Below are 16628 nucleotides of genomic sequence, written 5' to 3'. Positions count from 1 at the left end.
GTTTTTTATGGATAAGATACATAAATTTATAAATTATTTTCGTCTTCATCACGAGCCTATTTTAATTCATCCGAAGGTAAATAAGTCATACTAACATGTTATGAAGATTTAACTTTGTTCCAGAATATATTACTTCATTCTAGTAGGTTTTTACTTCATTCTAGTAGGTTTTTACTTCATTCCAGTACGTAAATGTGGTTTCGCCGTCGCGTGCCGTTCTTTCTCTCTACAATATCTATCACCACCGCCATGGCGCTAATATTGGTTTAATAAACACATGGAATAATGTAATAAATTATTGGAATGAAGTATGTGTAGAAGCATTTGAAGTCCTACTGGAATGAAGTAAAAATCTTATCCAATGAAGTAATAATGTTCCTAAATGAAGTAATAAACTCACTTGAATAAATTGCATTTTTAAATGTTAATCAAGCAAAAACCCACATCAATGAATTTAAATGAAACATATGTTGAATCATTTCAAAACCTACTGGAAGCAAGTAAAAACATGTTGTAGTTTCAAGGTATTAGGTACAAAATGAAGTAATAAACTTATACAATGAAGTAAAATGGGCTAGTAATGAAGCAGAAAAAATTTTCACAGCAGCACATCTCATAAAAAAAACTAGATCTAATGGCCCAGATTTGGTCTCTAGTTCGGTCTTTAAAATTGGTTCGACATTGATCACAACTCTCTCTATATATATATATATAGTTTTTTGATGAGATGTGCTGTTGTGTAAATTTTTTTGATGAGACCAAATCTAGGCCATTAGATCTAGTTTTTTGATGAGATGTGTTGTTGTGTAAATTTTTTTCGCTCTTCATTACAAGCTAATTTTACTTCATTGTATAGGTTTATTACTTCATTCTGTACGTAATACCTTGAAACTACAACATGTTTTTACTTGCTTCAAGTAGGTTTTGAAATGATTCAACATATGCTTCATTCGAATTCATTGACATGAGTTTTTACTTTATTCACATTAAAAAATGCAATTTATTCAAGTGGGTTTATTACTTCATTCAGAAACGTTATTACTTCATTCCAGTAGGACTTCAAATGCTTCTACACATACTTCATTCAAATAATTTATTATATTATTTCATGTGTTTATTACACCATATCAGCGTCGTAGCAGTGGTGATAGATATTGTAGAGAGAAAGAACGGCACGCGACGGCGAAACTGCATTTACGTACTGTAATGAAGTAATAATCCTATTGGAATGAAGTAAAAACCTACTGGAATGAAGTAATATATTATGGAATGAAGTTAAATCTTCGTAACGTGTTAGTATGACTTATTTACCTTCGGATGAATTAAAATAGACTGGTGATGAAGGCGAAAATAATTTATAAATTTGTGAATATCATCCATAAAAAACTAGATCTAGAAGCCCTAATTTGGTATGGTTCGGTAGTTCGATCTTTAAGAGTGGGTTTGTGGATAATGAGACTATATATTATGGGTTTTGATCTATGAAGACCAGATTTAAATACAGAAACGCAGAACACGGTCATACGTAGAGCATTTTTAGGTCATAGTTAGTTTATTATTAGGTCATGCTTTGTAAGCATGACCTAAAATGATCTTAACATGACATAAACTCAAATATTATAATATGACCTAAAACTACTTAATTATGACCTTTCGTGTTTTGGGTTAATTATTGACCCTTAGATCATCTAATCCTAGAGCCAAGATTTGAGCTGCATTTTTGGGTTTAAATGCATTCTTATTTTGATCTATCTCCTTATATTATATATATATATATATATTTTGTAGTAGTATATGACAATCCAATTAATTATGTGGTAATTTCCAAATTTAATATTATGCCACTTTTCATAAAATTATTTAATGGATGTGTCTATTTTTTGTCATCAATTTGCTATATTTAATTCCAATTGATGTGGGTGGGCCCTTTTAGTTCCATTTATCAAGAAATTAATAGTGAAGCACACCAAATTATTATGCCATGGTACCATGGAATTTTTACTCTGATCCTACCGCGTTGGTGAATTAATATCCAATTACTTAAGAAATTTATGCTGGTAAGTTACGAGAAAAGTTAATTTCATTAACTTGAATATTATTTTCCCATATACCCCTGCATTATTGACTAATCCATAAACCCCCCAATTCCACCGACCAAATTCATAAAACCCTTTCCCCCATTTTTCTCACACACACAAAACCCTAGAGAGACTGAGAGGCTGCATTTCCCCCCGCCGGCGAAAATGTCGATGTCGAAGAGCTCGAAGATGCTGCAGTACATCAACTACCGAATGCGGGTGACAATTCAGGACGGTCGCCAGCTCATCGGAAAATTCATGGCGTTCGACCGCCACATGAATCTCGTCCTCGGCGACTGCGAGGAGTTCCGCAAGCTGCCGCCGACTAAAGGCTCCAAGGAGGAGCGCGAGGACCGCCGCACCCTCGGCCTCGTCCTCCTCCGCGGCGAGGAGGTCATCTCCCTCACCGTCGAGGGCCCTCCGCCCCCCGACGACTCCCGCCTCAAAACCGCATCCGCCACTGCGGTCCCTGGCCCTGGAATCGGACGCGCCGCCGGCCGCGGCGTCGTCACCGGCCCGCTCTCCCAGGCGCAGCCCGGTCTGGCCGGCCCCGTCCGCGGCGTGGGCGGGCCGGCTCCCGGCATGATGCAGCCGCAGATATCGCGGCCGCCGCAGATTTCCGTTCCCCCAATGCCGTACCCGCAGCAGCCGCCGGTGGTTAGACCGCCGTCTGTTGCGCCTCCGCAGGGAGGGTTCCCGCCGAGGCCAGGGATGCCGATGCCGCCTCCGCCGCAGTTCAGGCCTGGTGGTCCACCGCCGGCTGGGTTCGGTCCTCCGCCTCAGTATGGACAGAGGCCGCAGATGATGCCGCCGCCTCAGATGATGAGGGGTCCGCCGCCTCCTGGTGGCCCACCGAGGCCTGGAATGCCTGGTGGTCTGCCGCCTGGGCAGCAGCCGCCGAGGCCTGGTATGGCTCCTCCGCCACCTCCGGGTGGACAAGTGCAGATGTTTGGTCCACCTAGACCGGGAATGCCGCCGCCCAACGCCCCTCAGAATCAACAGCAGTAATCAAGGTGATTTCTTATCTTAGATTTTTCAATTTGAGGTGCATGCACTGTTATTAGGTTATGATTGTCATTAATAAGGATTGATAAGTCCTAATTGTACATCAGTGAGCCCTGATTGGGGTTTGAGCCTTTCAAGTTTATGTGGACGACACATCTATTCTACTAGGGAAAGCTGCTGACTGGAATTTTCTTACTATTTGGTGTTGCATTGAAAGCTGCTGACTGTAGAATCGATAGAATTTTAATCTACAACATAAGCCATTATTAATGTTAATCAACGTGTGCAATGTGTGTGGTTTTGGAAGTATGTAGTAGTTGAGTTGTATGATGGATTAGAGGCACTTGTTAATGTCTTTTAACTGTATAGTCTTGGTATATCAGTATAGGGATGAATTAAACTGCAGAGACCTTGTCATGAATAATGAATATATTGCCTTATATAAATGGCTACTTTGTATTACTAGTTACTACTTGTAGAAGAAGCTGTCAGATCAAAACATGGTCCATTTGTCTAAGATTTAATTTAAGTTAGATGCGATTTTGCTGTACTAACACTCATAAATGTAATATAGAGAAAAGTTCATGTTACTCTTAGATTTAAACATGATCTGTTTTAACTTATAAAGTTTCATATCTCAATAGATCAAGTTCATTATCAGTTAGTAATTAGTGTTACTATTGAGATCTACTCTAGTCAGTTCGAGACTTTGAGATTTTGATCCATAACTTCCCCTAACATCAAGATTTTCCCTTTAACTTGCCCTAACATCAAGATTTGCCCTATATCTTACTTTCTCCTGCCTCACCACATTCTGCTGTCAATGTAAAAATCAAGATTTGCCATATATCTTGCCCTAACTTATGAGGCATATCTGCATATATTTGTTACTTAATCCAAATTTTTTTGTAGTACATTCTTGCATACTAATTTTATTTTGATCAGGCAATTAAGTAGAAATTGATGTCTCTGATTCATTGTCTCAAAACATGTCTTATGTTGCTCCACGAGTTCCTCAATCTTTGGTTGTTTGACAGGTGTGCAGGTTACCTCGTTAAAAAAGCTACTGGAGGATTTGTAGTTCAATCTTTGGGCCTTTTGTACTGGTAACTAGGATTCATTTTGTCAGTTTGTTACAAATATATGATGGTGGTGAATATATATTCTGTCTGAATTCTTTAGCCTCTTCAATTTCTCAAGATATGAGTATGAGTATGAGTATGAGACATTTTTTGTCTTCCCTCTTCACTCATTTACAGCACATGTTTGATTTGATTTGTCTTCACTCCTTTACATGTTTGCTTTTGTGGCCTTTCAGTTGATTCATGTTTAGTTTGATCATTTCTATGGTTGGTGTTTCCTGGGGGTATTTTTCTGTTATCTGCATCTTGTTTTTATCAATAAAGTTCAGCTGAAATTTCAGTTTAGGAGGTTGGTATTTGATTTTCAAATATTGAAAAGAACAAATCAATTGTCATATATTTGGTCTGTAATTGTAGACACGCATTGAAGCCTGATAAGGGAAAGAGGAAAAAAGGGAGTCCTATTTTTTCTAAATATTGTTATCACAATTGCTCTTACAGAGTTCATACATAAACGATGGTTCTCAATTTTAGAGTGTGCTATTGCTTTTTTTTTTTTATTATTACTATTATGGAAATGATTGCGCAAAAAGGGGTGCAACTCGACGATTTCCTATTGGGTTACCTGTCCTAGTAGTATGCATACCATCGAATTCACAATATTTCTTCAATTGAGCAACCCGACTAGATGGTGCTTCGGCCGGGTGAAAACTTTAAATTTCGTGATATTGTTTGCCAATTTTAAAATTCTGTGGGAAAAAAATTCAACTTTTTTAAAGTGTCACGAATTAAGTGCCATTATCCCTAAAACTAAATATAAACTTGCCCAATTACATTATTCTTCATTGGGCCCAAAAATATAAATCTGAGCCCAACAGCTAAAAGAAGCGCCAGGCCCAATTTTTATATAATTAAAAAAAGTTAATTAAAGACTAGGCTTACTGAAAATCTACAGATCGACCAAAATCCAGCACCTACGCGTCTCAAAGAGACCGACCGAGGGAGAACCTGAAACCCTAGAACAGATCTGCCGAATTTCACTGCGGGATGAAATCGGCCGAAAAAGGTAAAAACTTCTTCAGCTGTAGGCATATAATTCGCAGATTTCTACTGATTCAATTTGGATCGACATGCTCAATCTTTTTTTAAGCTTTTCTTCACTAATTTCAGAAGATTAACAATGGAATCTGAAAAACCACAAAGTGCAAATCGAAAGAACAACAAACCCGGTATAAAATTGTTCAAACTACAACTGTACTCATCTAATAATCTTCAGCATGTCAAAATGCTAAAAATAGACATTATATACCTTTAGTGCTAGAGAATGATCCTTGCTATACAAATATTTTCTAACAATTTTTAATTTTCATTACCAGGAAAAGAGAGAATAAAAAAGTGAAGAACATCACAAAAGGCTGACTGAAAAACGGATTTTTGCACAGGTACAAAGCTGAAATTATGAAACTAAGATACAAAAAAGGTAGTCATAAAATTAGCAAAGCCTAATTCATGTGCTTAATGGACTTTCTGGTCTGTAATATGTCCAGCCCACTTTCTGGCAGAATTTTATGAAATCTGTAGTTGTGCAATCAGTTCTGATCTTGCTATGTGTTATACTTGATGATCTACTTATGATTAAATTATACCCGCAGCTTTTCTATTTCATAATAGAATATTTTATACTTAGAAGATACTTACATCTGCAGCCTTACCACTCTAAATCCATAGCAGATAATAAACCAAAAGACAATAAATGTTCAATGAGTCTTCCTTCACTACCTCCACTGTTCTAATTTTATCTAAAGCTCTTAAATGGAAACATACATATTTGTTACTTAGAGTCAGTCACTTCACATGTTTTAGAAAGCATAGTGTGTCTATAATTGTGACTTTTAGATTTTATTATGAGGTTGTTTGCCTTCAAAACAAAATTCTTAATACAATAAAGGTGTCCTTCCCTAAGTAAGTCTCACTTATTACGTAAGTCTCACCTACTACTACTACTACTACTACTACTACTACTGCATGATTTGGGCCTTGCTTTGAATTCATGATTTTCATCCTTTTCTTTTCGAACGAAAGATAGGGGAAGTGGGGCAAGAGGAAATAATAGGAATTACTAATTTATTACTAATAGGGAGCTTTTTCATTAAAAAAAAACTTACAAAATTTATTGTCCATGCTAGCCTTTGCAGTTTGAAGGAAGGGCCATGGATGTAAATGAGGGAGAGGAAGTTCAGAATCACGAGAATGATGTAGATGTCAGAATGTCAAATAATTTGGACTTGAATGTGGAGCATGATTGTCGTAGCCCAAAATCATCCAATGTCAAAGGAGTTCGTTCTCGTCGTTCTTTGAAACATGATGTACTAAAACTGGGCACTGAGTTTGATTCTGATGAGCAAGCATATAGATTTTATCATAAGTATGCTGAGTTGGTTGGGTTCAGTGTAAGAAAAGACTGGGTCAATAGGAGCAAAGTCCATGGACGGGTGATGTCCAGAAAGTTTACCTGTTCCAGACAAGGTCACCGGAAGAAAGACAAGAGAGATATTAATGTGAAGAAACATCGCAAGGAAACAAGAACAGGTTGTTTGGCTTACATGGTAGTAACTCGGCAAACTGATGGAAAATACATTGTTACTCAGTTTGAAGCAGAGCACAATCACGATGATGTGAATCTGACTAAAGCTGAGAGGTTACTGGAATCCCCATCAGGTAAAGAGGACTATACTGAGGTTCCTGAAACTGACTCATCGAAGAACTCAGAGATTCAATCAAAGCTGTCATTTCAGATGTTAGGTATACGGTTTTGCCCTCCAGAAAATTTCGATGACCTTCAGATAGAAGATGATGTTTTCTTGAGCTCCAGGCGAACAAGAGATATGAAAGAAGGAGATGCTGCACGCTTGATGTATTATTTCCAGAGACAGCATTTTGTAAACCCTTCATTCTTTTACTCATTACAACTCGACCTTGATGATAAGGTTAGCAATATATTTTGGGCTGATGACAATATGATCACAGAGTATGGTCATTTTGGGGATGTTGTATGTCTGGATACGTCATGCACAAGAAACAAAAGTTTTCGTCCTCTTGTTCAGTTTGTTGGACTAAATAATCATAGGCAAGTTGTAATTTTTGGTGCTGCCTTCTTATATGATGACAGTGTTGACTCCTTCAAGTGGCTTGTTCAAACTTTTGTGCAAGCGATGTCTGGTAAGAAGCCTAAGTTCATTCTGTCAGATCAGGATGCAACGGTTGTTCAAGCTATTCATGCAGTTTTACCAGAAACAAGCCACTGTATCTGTGCCTGGCAGATGTATCTGATTGCCCTTAAACATCTTCGCCATGTGGTTAAGGAATATGATTCTTTTTTGATTGATCTTAGAAGTTGTATCTTTGGTCATTGGCAGGAGGAAGATTTCATCCAAGCATGGGACTCTATGTTGGAGAGACATTGCTTGAGTAATAATGCATGGTTGAGATGGATGTATAGAGAGAAAGAGAAATGGGCTGTAGCATATGATAGAAATACTTTCTTTGTTGAGAGACATGGCACACATCTGGTGGAGATTTTGTCTGATAAACTCAGAAGCTGCTTAGGGTCGGATATTGACGTTCTTCAGTTTTTCAAACATTTCGAGAATGTGGTCAATGAACAAAGGTACAGAGAACTAGAATCAACCCTTGACATGGGAAGACATGCTCCAGTTTTAATGGCTAATGCAATCTTACTTAAGCATCCTAGTGAGACTTATACACCGAAGGCTTTTGAAGTATTTCAGAGAGAATATGAGAAATGTTTAAACGTCATTATTGATAAGTGCGGTGAGCGTGATACAAGAACCGATTACAAAGCCAAAACATATGGAAAGTCCAGAGACTTCTTGGTCGCATATAATTCTTTTGATGGCACTGTTTCTTGCAACTGCATGAAGTTTGAGCATGTTGGGTTTTTGTGCAGCCATGCTCTAAAAGTCCTTGATCATCAAAATATAAAGGTTGTTCCGCATTATTATATCTTAAAGAGATGGGCAAAAGATGCAAGGATTTTGCCAATTGGAGAAAGTCATATCTGTGTAGGTGATGACAACAGAAAGATTATTGCCACTCGTTACAAAGACCTCTGTCGTAATATAATGCAAATATCTGCCAGGGCTGCTGAATCTGACCCAGCTTTTGAATATGCTTCAAGGCAACTTGATGAAGTCACGCGAGGAATCGAAAGAATCCTGAATTTTAAAACTTTTGAGGAAGCTAAAGGTCCTTGTGCTTCAGACAATGGACTAGCTGGTGTTGGTCTTGATAGAAATGACTTTGAGAATCAGGATCTTGATGTGATGAAAGGAACCACTGAAGCAGAAAGTATAGTACCTGATAAAGATCAACTGAATCACTGTGGTGAACAAATCCCTGGTGTGAGTGGCAGTATAAATATTCGCCCTTCTCCACCTGAAACACTTGTATCCGTAACTTGTGCTCCTCCCACATATATTTCTCCTCCAATTCCTGCGCCTTCACTGAGTCCACTTACACAGGTATATTGGTTACATTTTGAGAGACTTCCTGGTTGGCTGTTTTCTGTGCCTTTCTGATTAAACCCAGATGTTTTACTGTGTATTTTATCTCTATTGAAGGGCTTATATACCATTGAATCCAGTCATATGGTGCAGAATATGTATCAAGCATCTAATTTAACCATTAACCAGCAAGTCAACCCTAACATGTACGAACCTTCAAGTTTTTTCACTGGCCAACATCATTCTCCCAGTCATTCTCAACTCCTTCAAGTAAGTACTTTTACGCCTACCATCAAAAATCTATTGCAAACTCTTGATATATGCTTTCACTAATCTGCTGTGTACTTCTTTTCATCCAGGAGTCATTGATTCATAGCCAGTTTCAGGATCCTGTGTCAAATGGTAATCAATTGAAGCAGGTAGGCATTGTTGCTATATCGAACTTTTATTCTAACGGAAATGATGCTTTATTGACAATATTTGCTTCTCCTGATCCATGCGTAGGTCATGGATGACAGCCAGCACCTACATCCATCTTCATTCATGCATTATAATCATAGATACAGAGCTACTGGTGTTTAGGATATATATTGGGAAGTATGCCGTAGAAGGATTCAGTGTATTGTTATGTACATAGTTTAGTATTCTGTACTGATACTTGAGATCGAGCCAGTCTTCCCCTAGTGAGGCATGGGCCACGAAACGAGATATACTGCTAAGAGGAGTTTGAGAAGGAAATGCGTTATCAAGGAGCTTGCCTCTACTAACTGGGTGTGTTGTTCAGACTTTTGTCCTATGTTCCTTCTTTTGCATTTTAAAGCCTGAGTGTTTCTATTTCTGATGATACAGAGTAGATTGACTGAGCGGATATTGGGGAAGGCACCGGACCTCAATGCTGATTTAACTTATGTGATGGTGTTTTTCTCACTGTCCACGCAGTTGTACAATTGATGACTGGCGGTAAGTACTAAATTGCACTTGAATCAGATCTAGGTTGTGATAGTGAAACTATGATTCTCAAAGTGTAGTTACATATCCTCCTTTTATAACATGGGAGGTGTTTGTTTTGTTGTGTTTCGGTCCATGGCAGATCAACATGCGATCTTTGCTGAAGTAGCAAGGGTTGTGGGCGCCGCTAATTGCAAAAAGAGACAGACAATGAAGGAGAAGTCTGGTATCTGGCATTGTAGCCATGTAATCTGAAATCAGTAGCCATGTAATTCTGTTATCTGAAATCTGTAGCCATGTAATTCTGTTATCCGAAATCTGTAGCCATGATCCGAATACACTCTGAATAGAATTTGTTCTCCGTTTTTGCCCGTGGATGTAGCCAATGTTGGTGAACCACGTAAATTTCGTGTCTCTTTACGTTTCTGTTTGTCTCGATTACACAATTGTTCTATTCTGTCACAACAAACTGGTATCAGAGCTTAGTTTTTAGACTAGGGTTTTCAATTCCGCATCTGTTAGGGTTTTTGTGTTAATCGATCAAGATGTCTGCTCTGAACGTGAAGGTCGACAAATTTACATGGAGAAATTTCGGTTGATGGCAAATCTGAGGCAAGGAATGAGAAGTCTGTTCGTCTGGCATTTTCGAATTAGGATCTCATGTGTTAAGGTACATGTGAATTGAAATTCGACAAAAAAAAATAGCGAAAAAACGATGTCAATAAACATATGAATTACTTTATCGCACGAGTGAGAAATTCTTTTGGTTGACTTGTGTCTAATGAAAACCTATCTTATAGTAATTGGGTTTCGCATGTATTCATTTTTTTTATTTCTCTATGTATTCATTCACAACTCATAGGATGTATGAATGAGATCTCTCGTAAATATGAATATTGTTCCAAAAATCGGTATCAATAAATAATGGTATACTTAATGTAATTTCTTTTAGTGCAATTTGATACGACGTCGTATCTACAGTTAGCCTTCTTGGCCAAATTTTATCTCATCCGTCCTGCAACCATTTTCATCTTCACAGCTTCAAAACAATCAAAACTACAAAAAATTACATATCTGATGAGTTCGTATAGGAACCCTTCAGCTAAAAAGGTAAAAAATCAATCTTTCCATATTCTTCTGCAATAAGTATTTTGTTTGGGCTCTCGAATTTCACCAATTATCATCTCCAGCAGAAACACCAGAAAAGGGCGGTTTTAGGAGTGAGTTTCAGGCCCGAAAACTTCATCCCGGGCCTGATTATTGGCTTCATATGTGGGTTCTTTTTGGACTTGGCTAAGCCCGCAAAAGGCCCGAGTGGCAGGAAAATTGGGAGCTCACCAATAAGCAAAAATCATCAGCAGCCAAGAATTGCGTCTAGCAACAATGAGGAAGAGCTTAAAATGGTCCCCTTTTTAAAAATATTTATTGAGTTTTTGTTAGTCTGCCTAATTTGTTGTGTAGAATAGTGCTTCATTTCATTAAACTGTTTCTCTTGAATAATTTTGTCAAATGTGAGTGAGGTAAATTAAAGATTATGCAGAGTCATTTTTTTTATTATTGATGTGTTTTATTTTATTGTTGTTTGGATTGTGAAGAAAAGGTAACTACTAGAATCTTGGTTATGATGATTCAGTAACATAGATTTTTACATTTGAACAGATTTTGAATGCATGATAATGAATTATTCAAATATTTTGAACACATCTAACTAAAGCTATGTATTTGAATGGATGGTAATGATCTGTGATGTAATGGGAAATTGAGTTCGTTTTATTCATAACCGTGATCAGATTAGTGAAACGCATAACTTTGTTGGGCAGGTCTTAGTAGTTAGGCAAGATCTGAAGATGGGATCCGGAAAAATCGCCTCTCAATGTGCTCGTAAGCTGTTTCAGATAGATGGATATCATTCTTTTTATTGGTTTAGGAGTGTTAGTGATTCATTGCATTTGTGGTCCCTGTTCTGATTAATTGCTTCTTCCGCAGATGCTGCTACTGGCATGTATGCAGATCTCGTGCAAAGGTGCATATCTTACCTCATTACTTTGTGACCGATGCCCCTTCTGAATTTGTTAAATTGATGCTTTCATCCGTGACAGTTACAGATTTTGTGTAGTGCTTGTGTTCATATAACTTGGTGAAGGGATGTTAAACTATGCTGAATTGATGCATGCCTCTGTATCTGTATGCTTAGTTACTATGAACTTTAATTGCCATTTTTTATATGGTGATGTGAAATTAGGGATACATAACTTTTATGAGCTAACGTCCTGGTTAATGCAGCAATAGATCTCTTCTGAGGCAATGGGAGCTCTGCGGCCAAGCCAAGATAGTCGTTACGTGCAAAAACCAGCAAGAAATGTAATCTTGTGTGATAACAAGTCACCGTCTTGTTTGAGATACATTTCACTTCATACTCATAAGGGATAAATTTATTTGCTAACTGGTTGCTAATGCTGTGGTGATCGTATCAGGAATAAGATAAAGGATGCTGCTGAAACCATTGGCCTCCCTACTTTCACAGTTGCTGATGCAGGACGAACTCAGGTAGTATTCCCTTTTTATCTTGTCAATCAATTTAATCGATCAATTATGCAGGACGAACTCAGGTAGTATTCCGTTCTTCCAACATGTCGCATGGCATTTTTTAATGAAAATCCCTTCCCTTATTTATGCAGGTTTCTGCTGGCTCGAAAACTGTCCTTGCAGTCGGACCTGGTACGTTTCTTGCTTGATTTTTCTCTTTTTGAATGCCAAACATGCTAGCAAAGCCTCTAATTGACATTGAACACTTGTTGAGCTTTATAATCCTCTAGTTTATGAGCTCTGAAGTTGAGTTGCATTTATTTTCTTGAAACGTGCTTGAAAAAAAAAATTCCCATTGAAAAAATATTTTCTGGGAAAAAATTTTCTAGCTTGTTAGTACCAAATATTTGGCCTCATCACTCCCACCATTTATATGTTTTATCAGAGAAACTAGCTTAGTACTAGAATTCATGCTTTTGCGGATCCTCTTGCATGGAACTAGTCTGAGAGTCGATTTTCTCAATACGAAGGTGTAGAAATGTGGTTTCCGAATACAAACTACAGTGATGTTGATATCACTTTGTTTAGTCACGTGTTTCTGGATGAAGATTGACGATGTTGGAGTTAGTGTGTGTTGTGTTTAGAATAACTGAGTTCTTTTTTTGGGGTATTGAACAGGGAATAAATCAGCTGTGGACTCTGTAACAGGGAAGCTGCGGTTGCTTTGACATTGGTGGGCAGTGCTTCTATTCTGTGTAGCTTAGTTTGATTTCTAACTGCTGTGTTTCTACCATAAAGATTCCATGTACAGAGTTGTCAATCTTGATATTCTTGTTGGCTTTTTAGTTTATGACAGAATCTTATATTTTAAAAAAAGCAATTTTGGATTTGTTTGCAATGATCCCACTACGAAAAAGAATATTTTCATTTATTGTTGACGTTTCTTAAGCAACAATCTAGTTCCTTGTTCCTTTTATGAATACACAATTTTGGTTAATTCATCGGCATTGATATCCACTGACCACTGTTGTCTTGTAGGTTCATGAATTTTACATTTTAGACTGATAAGAAATGACACGGTGAAGACGCAATTGGATTCACAGGAGAGCTGGCTTGGACAAGGCGACCATAGCTACGACCACGTGGTTCAAATCAAAGGTGTTTATTTGTTGTGTATGTAAGTTAGCCAAGTCGTAGAGAGGTTAATGCCTGAGTCCAAAGGAATCGGGTTCGAGTCCTTCGTGACGCGGCCTTTAAATTTATTTGTTTATTTGTTAACTAAATTACATCATCTATTTTACACATCATCCACACATAATTTTCAGGGATACTAATACAATATTCTTCAAGAGATGATTGTAAACAAATCGTAATTAATCATCCTAGATGATTTTTTTCAAATTGCAAGAGTGAACCAAAATTTATCCAAACTTCAATATTTTTTTTAATATTACCCTAACAATTTACAAATTTAACTAAAAAAAAAGAAAATAATAATTGCATTAGAATTTGTGGTAAGGTATTTTGCCCTATTAATTTTGCAGATTTAACACTAGTTTAAAAAAATAATAATTGCACTAGTATGTATTTTACTCCTACTTACTACTAATATTTTACGAGAATAAAATCATGCAGTCCAACATACGCAGCGCAGAGTACAATCGCAGCTAAGCTTCCTAAGAGCATCCGCAATGGTGCTTAGGCCAGCCATTCTCTCCCCTGCCACGTCAGCAACACTAAAAAAATCACCTGCCACATCAGATTTAGGCCAGCCATAGGCCAGCCGCAATAAAAACAATTCAAAATATACTACATTTACGGAATTAAAATTACGATTAAAATACAGGATTAATTTTACGACACATATACGGGAAAATTCATTAATTGCATTTAAAAAGTTACATAGATAAAAAAAAATTACATGCATAATAAAGAAAAAAAACTATCGCCGTGCAATCCTCCGTGCCCACAACTCTTCAATTATATCCTTTTGGAGTTGAATATGAGCATCCACTTGGCGCATGTTGGCAAATTCCTTGAGTCGGCCGGCTTCATCGAGAGGTACCCCACGTCGTACACTAGGGGTGGCCGTTCCGTGGCTTGGACCGGCTTCATCGTCAAATCATCATTCTCGAAGCCCTCAACCACACCCATGTTCTCCGCCCAATCGGCCCGCCTCTCTCCATCCCCATTTTCTAGGTTTTCGTTTCGCCCTTTATCTCTACAATCGATACGCTCTTACCGTTGTTTGTTAATTTTAGGCTTCTCTGCGAAATTTATGACTGAGGTTTCACTTGATTTCACTTAAGTTAGGCTTCTCTTAAGAATGAATCATTGATAGATACACTTGATTGGTTAATGTTTCATTTAATTTTTTAAAGATTGATTTTTTAGGGCTTAAAATGTTTGTGATTTGTTCTTGAATTGGGATTTTTCAGGTCACTGCCACAAATGGCTATGCTCCAGTCTCTGCTACCTCTCCATTCAGCTTTGTCGTCGGCTCGACTAACCTCCTGTCTGGGCATAGACACCAAAGGCTGCAGATCTTTGTCTCAGGGTATGCTCTGCATTGCCAACCCTGGAGTTTGATAGATTTTGTAATGTTTCTGGAATACTTCTTTTTATGTACTTTCCATGTCATAAAAGAGAATTCTGTAGTTTTTTCCGTAGTCCACTATCCTTTTTTCATCCATTGAAAATCCTTTGCTGCTATTGTGCATTTTTTCTGGTTTTATTGTGCAATAGTATTAAGTTACTAGACAGTTATTAGTGTTTGTATTAGAGTTCGTGTTCGGTGATTGAGATGCTTGATCGATGTTTGGCCTAAGCAGTTTGTTGTCGTAAGAATAGTTCCTAGAAGAAGTAGTATTCTGTTACTCTAGCCGGTATCAGGAAAATTCATTTAAAAAAATGTGGAAGAGAAGATTCCAGACCAATTCTAAATTCACACGATCTTCTATGCATGCCAAATGAGGCTTAGTGCTGCATAGTCTTGTGTACTAGGAGTACTTTCTATTGCCTTTTTGTGATTATCTTCCCAATAAAATATTGACTTTTTCTTGATACTGCATAGACTATTTTCAAACAAGAGGCTGATTCGTAGCAACGGATCACTCTCAAATGATAAATTTATTTGATTTTTGTGTTATGGGATTGTTCCTTTGTGCATATAGCAAAAGTGACATCCAAATTTTGTTGATCAAGTTTTCATATACTTTGCCTTTTTTGTTTGTATTTTTCTCATTTTTTGCTACTATTGGAGAAGGAATGTGCTGCAACCTGCCTACCACCTGATTAGTTAGGCTTCCTGTGTCGTTTGCGGCGCTCAAGTATTGAGTAAGAGTTTTCATATGAGCCCTTGATATCCTGCTCTTAGTTCTTTCCACAAGCTTCCTATTATTTTTATTTAAATTCTTGTCCCTATTGATACATAATAAATGTAGGCATCACTGGTCACATTTTGATTGAAGCTTATTTGATTTATGGAGTAGTACTATTTTTATGTAATGGATTCTTTATTGCATAATATGGGAACCTACTGATCCACTTGAAGCTTAAGATCTAGCTATTCTTTGTTCTTTGACACGAAAACTTATGAACTTAGAATCCGACCTCGTTGCCATTCATAGCTTCTGTTAGAAAGTAGATCCTGTTTTAATAGCAACGCAGCTTCTATGATATCGTTCCATTTCTTTCCTTTTTCCTTTGCATATGGCTTTTGCATCTCCTGATATACAATGGGGTTGCAAGCTGCATTACTCCTAATGTACTGTACCTTCTTATTTCAGAACTAGGTCTCTCTGTGCCGCGATGAGAGAGGAAATGCAATAAAGGTTGAAGAAACATACTTTAATTTGATGGATCATGTCTCCTTGTTAAATGTTAACATTATATACTTACAGTTAATCTTCGGCAAATTTTTGTAGAGGCAAAATATCTTCTATTGTACTCTGAATTTTTTTAGTTCATCGAGTCATTATATTTGTAGCTGTGTTTCAACATGGTTTTATTGCTAAAGCTGTAGTCATTAGTTTGCTTTGAGTTATCGATATCTTAGTATATCTCAAATTAAAGAAAACATGATCCTACTTAATAAAGAAGCAAGCATCATCGATGAAAAAACCGAGAAACTGTAATCCTATAATCGGTCATGGGTCAAAATTAAACTAACAATGTATGTATATAGTTGTAGTGTAGTAGAGAGTAATACCTCTGGCCATGTACGTACACGAAGCACGGTGCTTGCAATGCAACCTCTTAACAAATACTCCCTCCGTCCCACAAAAGACGTCACACTTGTGGGACGGTACGAGATTTTAGGAGGTTTTGTTTTGTGTGTTGAATGGAGAGAAAAAATATAATTTTTATATTCATGTGAGAGAACTTTTTCCAAAAAGGGAAATGTGACATCTTTTGTGGGACAAACTAAAAAGGAAAGTGTGACATCTTTTGTGGGGCGGAGGGAG

At 37.5% G+C, this 16628-nt stretch overlaps 3 protein-coding genes across 12 annotated transcripts; all 3 read left to right on the top strand.

Annotated features, from left to right (window-relative positions):
* The first annotated feature begins 2184 nt into the window (after positions 1 to 2184).
* LOC125191733 (small nuclear ribonucleoprotein-associated protein B'-like) lies at positions 2185 to 4344 on the top strand. The gene is made up of 2 exons (XM_048089137.1): positions 2185 to 3091; positions 4121 to 4344. The coding sequence occupies exon 1, from the start codon at positions 2244 to 2246 to the stop codon at positions 3084 to 3086; it is 843 nt and encodes a 280-aa protein (XP_047945094.1). The 5' UTR covers positions 2185 to 2243; the 3' UTR covers positions 3087 to 3091; positions 4121 to 4344.
* Positions 4345 to 5113: 769 nt separating this feature from the next.
* On the top strand, positions 5114 to 10041 carry LOC125194080 (protein FAR1-RELATED SEQUENCE 5-like). 9 transcript variants are annotated; one of them, XM_048092097.1, is made up of 9 exons: positions 5114 to 5231; positions 5542 to 5607; positions 6352 to 7152; positions 7582 to 8706; positions 8806 to 8958; positions 9048 to 9107; positions 9193 to 9459; positions 9538 to 9648; positions 9779 to 10041. In XM_048092097.1, the coding sequence occupies exons 3-7, from the start codon at positions 6376 to 6378 to the stop codon at positions 9268 to 9270; spliced, it is 2193 nt and encodes a 730-aa protein (XP_047948054.1). In that variant the 5' UTR covers positions 5114 to 5231; positions 5542 to 5607; positions 6352 to 6375; the 3' UTR covers positions 9271 to 9459; positions 9538 to 9648; positions 9779 to 10041. The 9 variants fall into 9 exon arrangements, with proteins under 9 accessions (XP_047948054.1, XP_047948051.1, XP_047948047.1 ...); XM_048092094.1 differs by adding an exon at positions 5336 to 5394 and having other exon boundaries at positions 6361 to 8706; XM_048092090.1 differs by adding an exon at positions 5336 to 5394 and having other exon boundaries at positions 6352 to 8706.
* Positions 10042 to 10586: 545 nt separating this feature from the next.
* LOC125192411 (peptidyl-tRNA hydrolase 2, mitochondrial) lies at positions 10587 to 13511 on the top strand. 2 transcript variants are annotated; one of them, XM_048089960.1, is made up of 9 exons: positions 10587 to 10746; positions 10830 to 11039; positions 11457 to 11517; positions 11623 to 11659; positions 11920 to 11997; positions 12111 to 12183; positions 12315 to 12354; positions 12841 to 12895; positions 13201 to 13511. In XM_048089960.1, exons 1-8 carry the CDS (start codon positions 10714 to 10716, stop codon positions 12888 to 12890), a joined length of 582 nt encoding a protein of 193 aa, XP_047945917.1. In that variant the 5' UTR covers positions 10587 to 10713; the 3' UTR covers positions 12891 to 12895; positions 13201 to 13511. The 2 variants fall into 2 exon arrangements, with proteins under 2 accessions (XP_047945917.1, XP_047945916.1); XM_048089959.1 differs by having other exon boundaries at positions 10604 to 10746; positions 10827 to 11039.
* Positions 13512 to 16628: the final 3117 nt, after the last annotated feature.

The sequence above is a fragment of the Salvia hispanica genome, chromosome 6 (assembly GCF_023119035.1).
Source record: "Salvia hispanica cultivar TCC Black 2014 chromosome 6, UniMelb_Shisp_WGS_1.0, whole genome shotgun sequence".
Classification (NCBI taxonomy): Eukaryota; Viridiplantae; Streptophyta; class Magnoliopsida; order Lamiales; family Lamiaceae; genus Salvia; species Salvia hispanica.
This window is presented reverse-complemented; position numbering and strand designations above follow the sequence as displayed.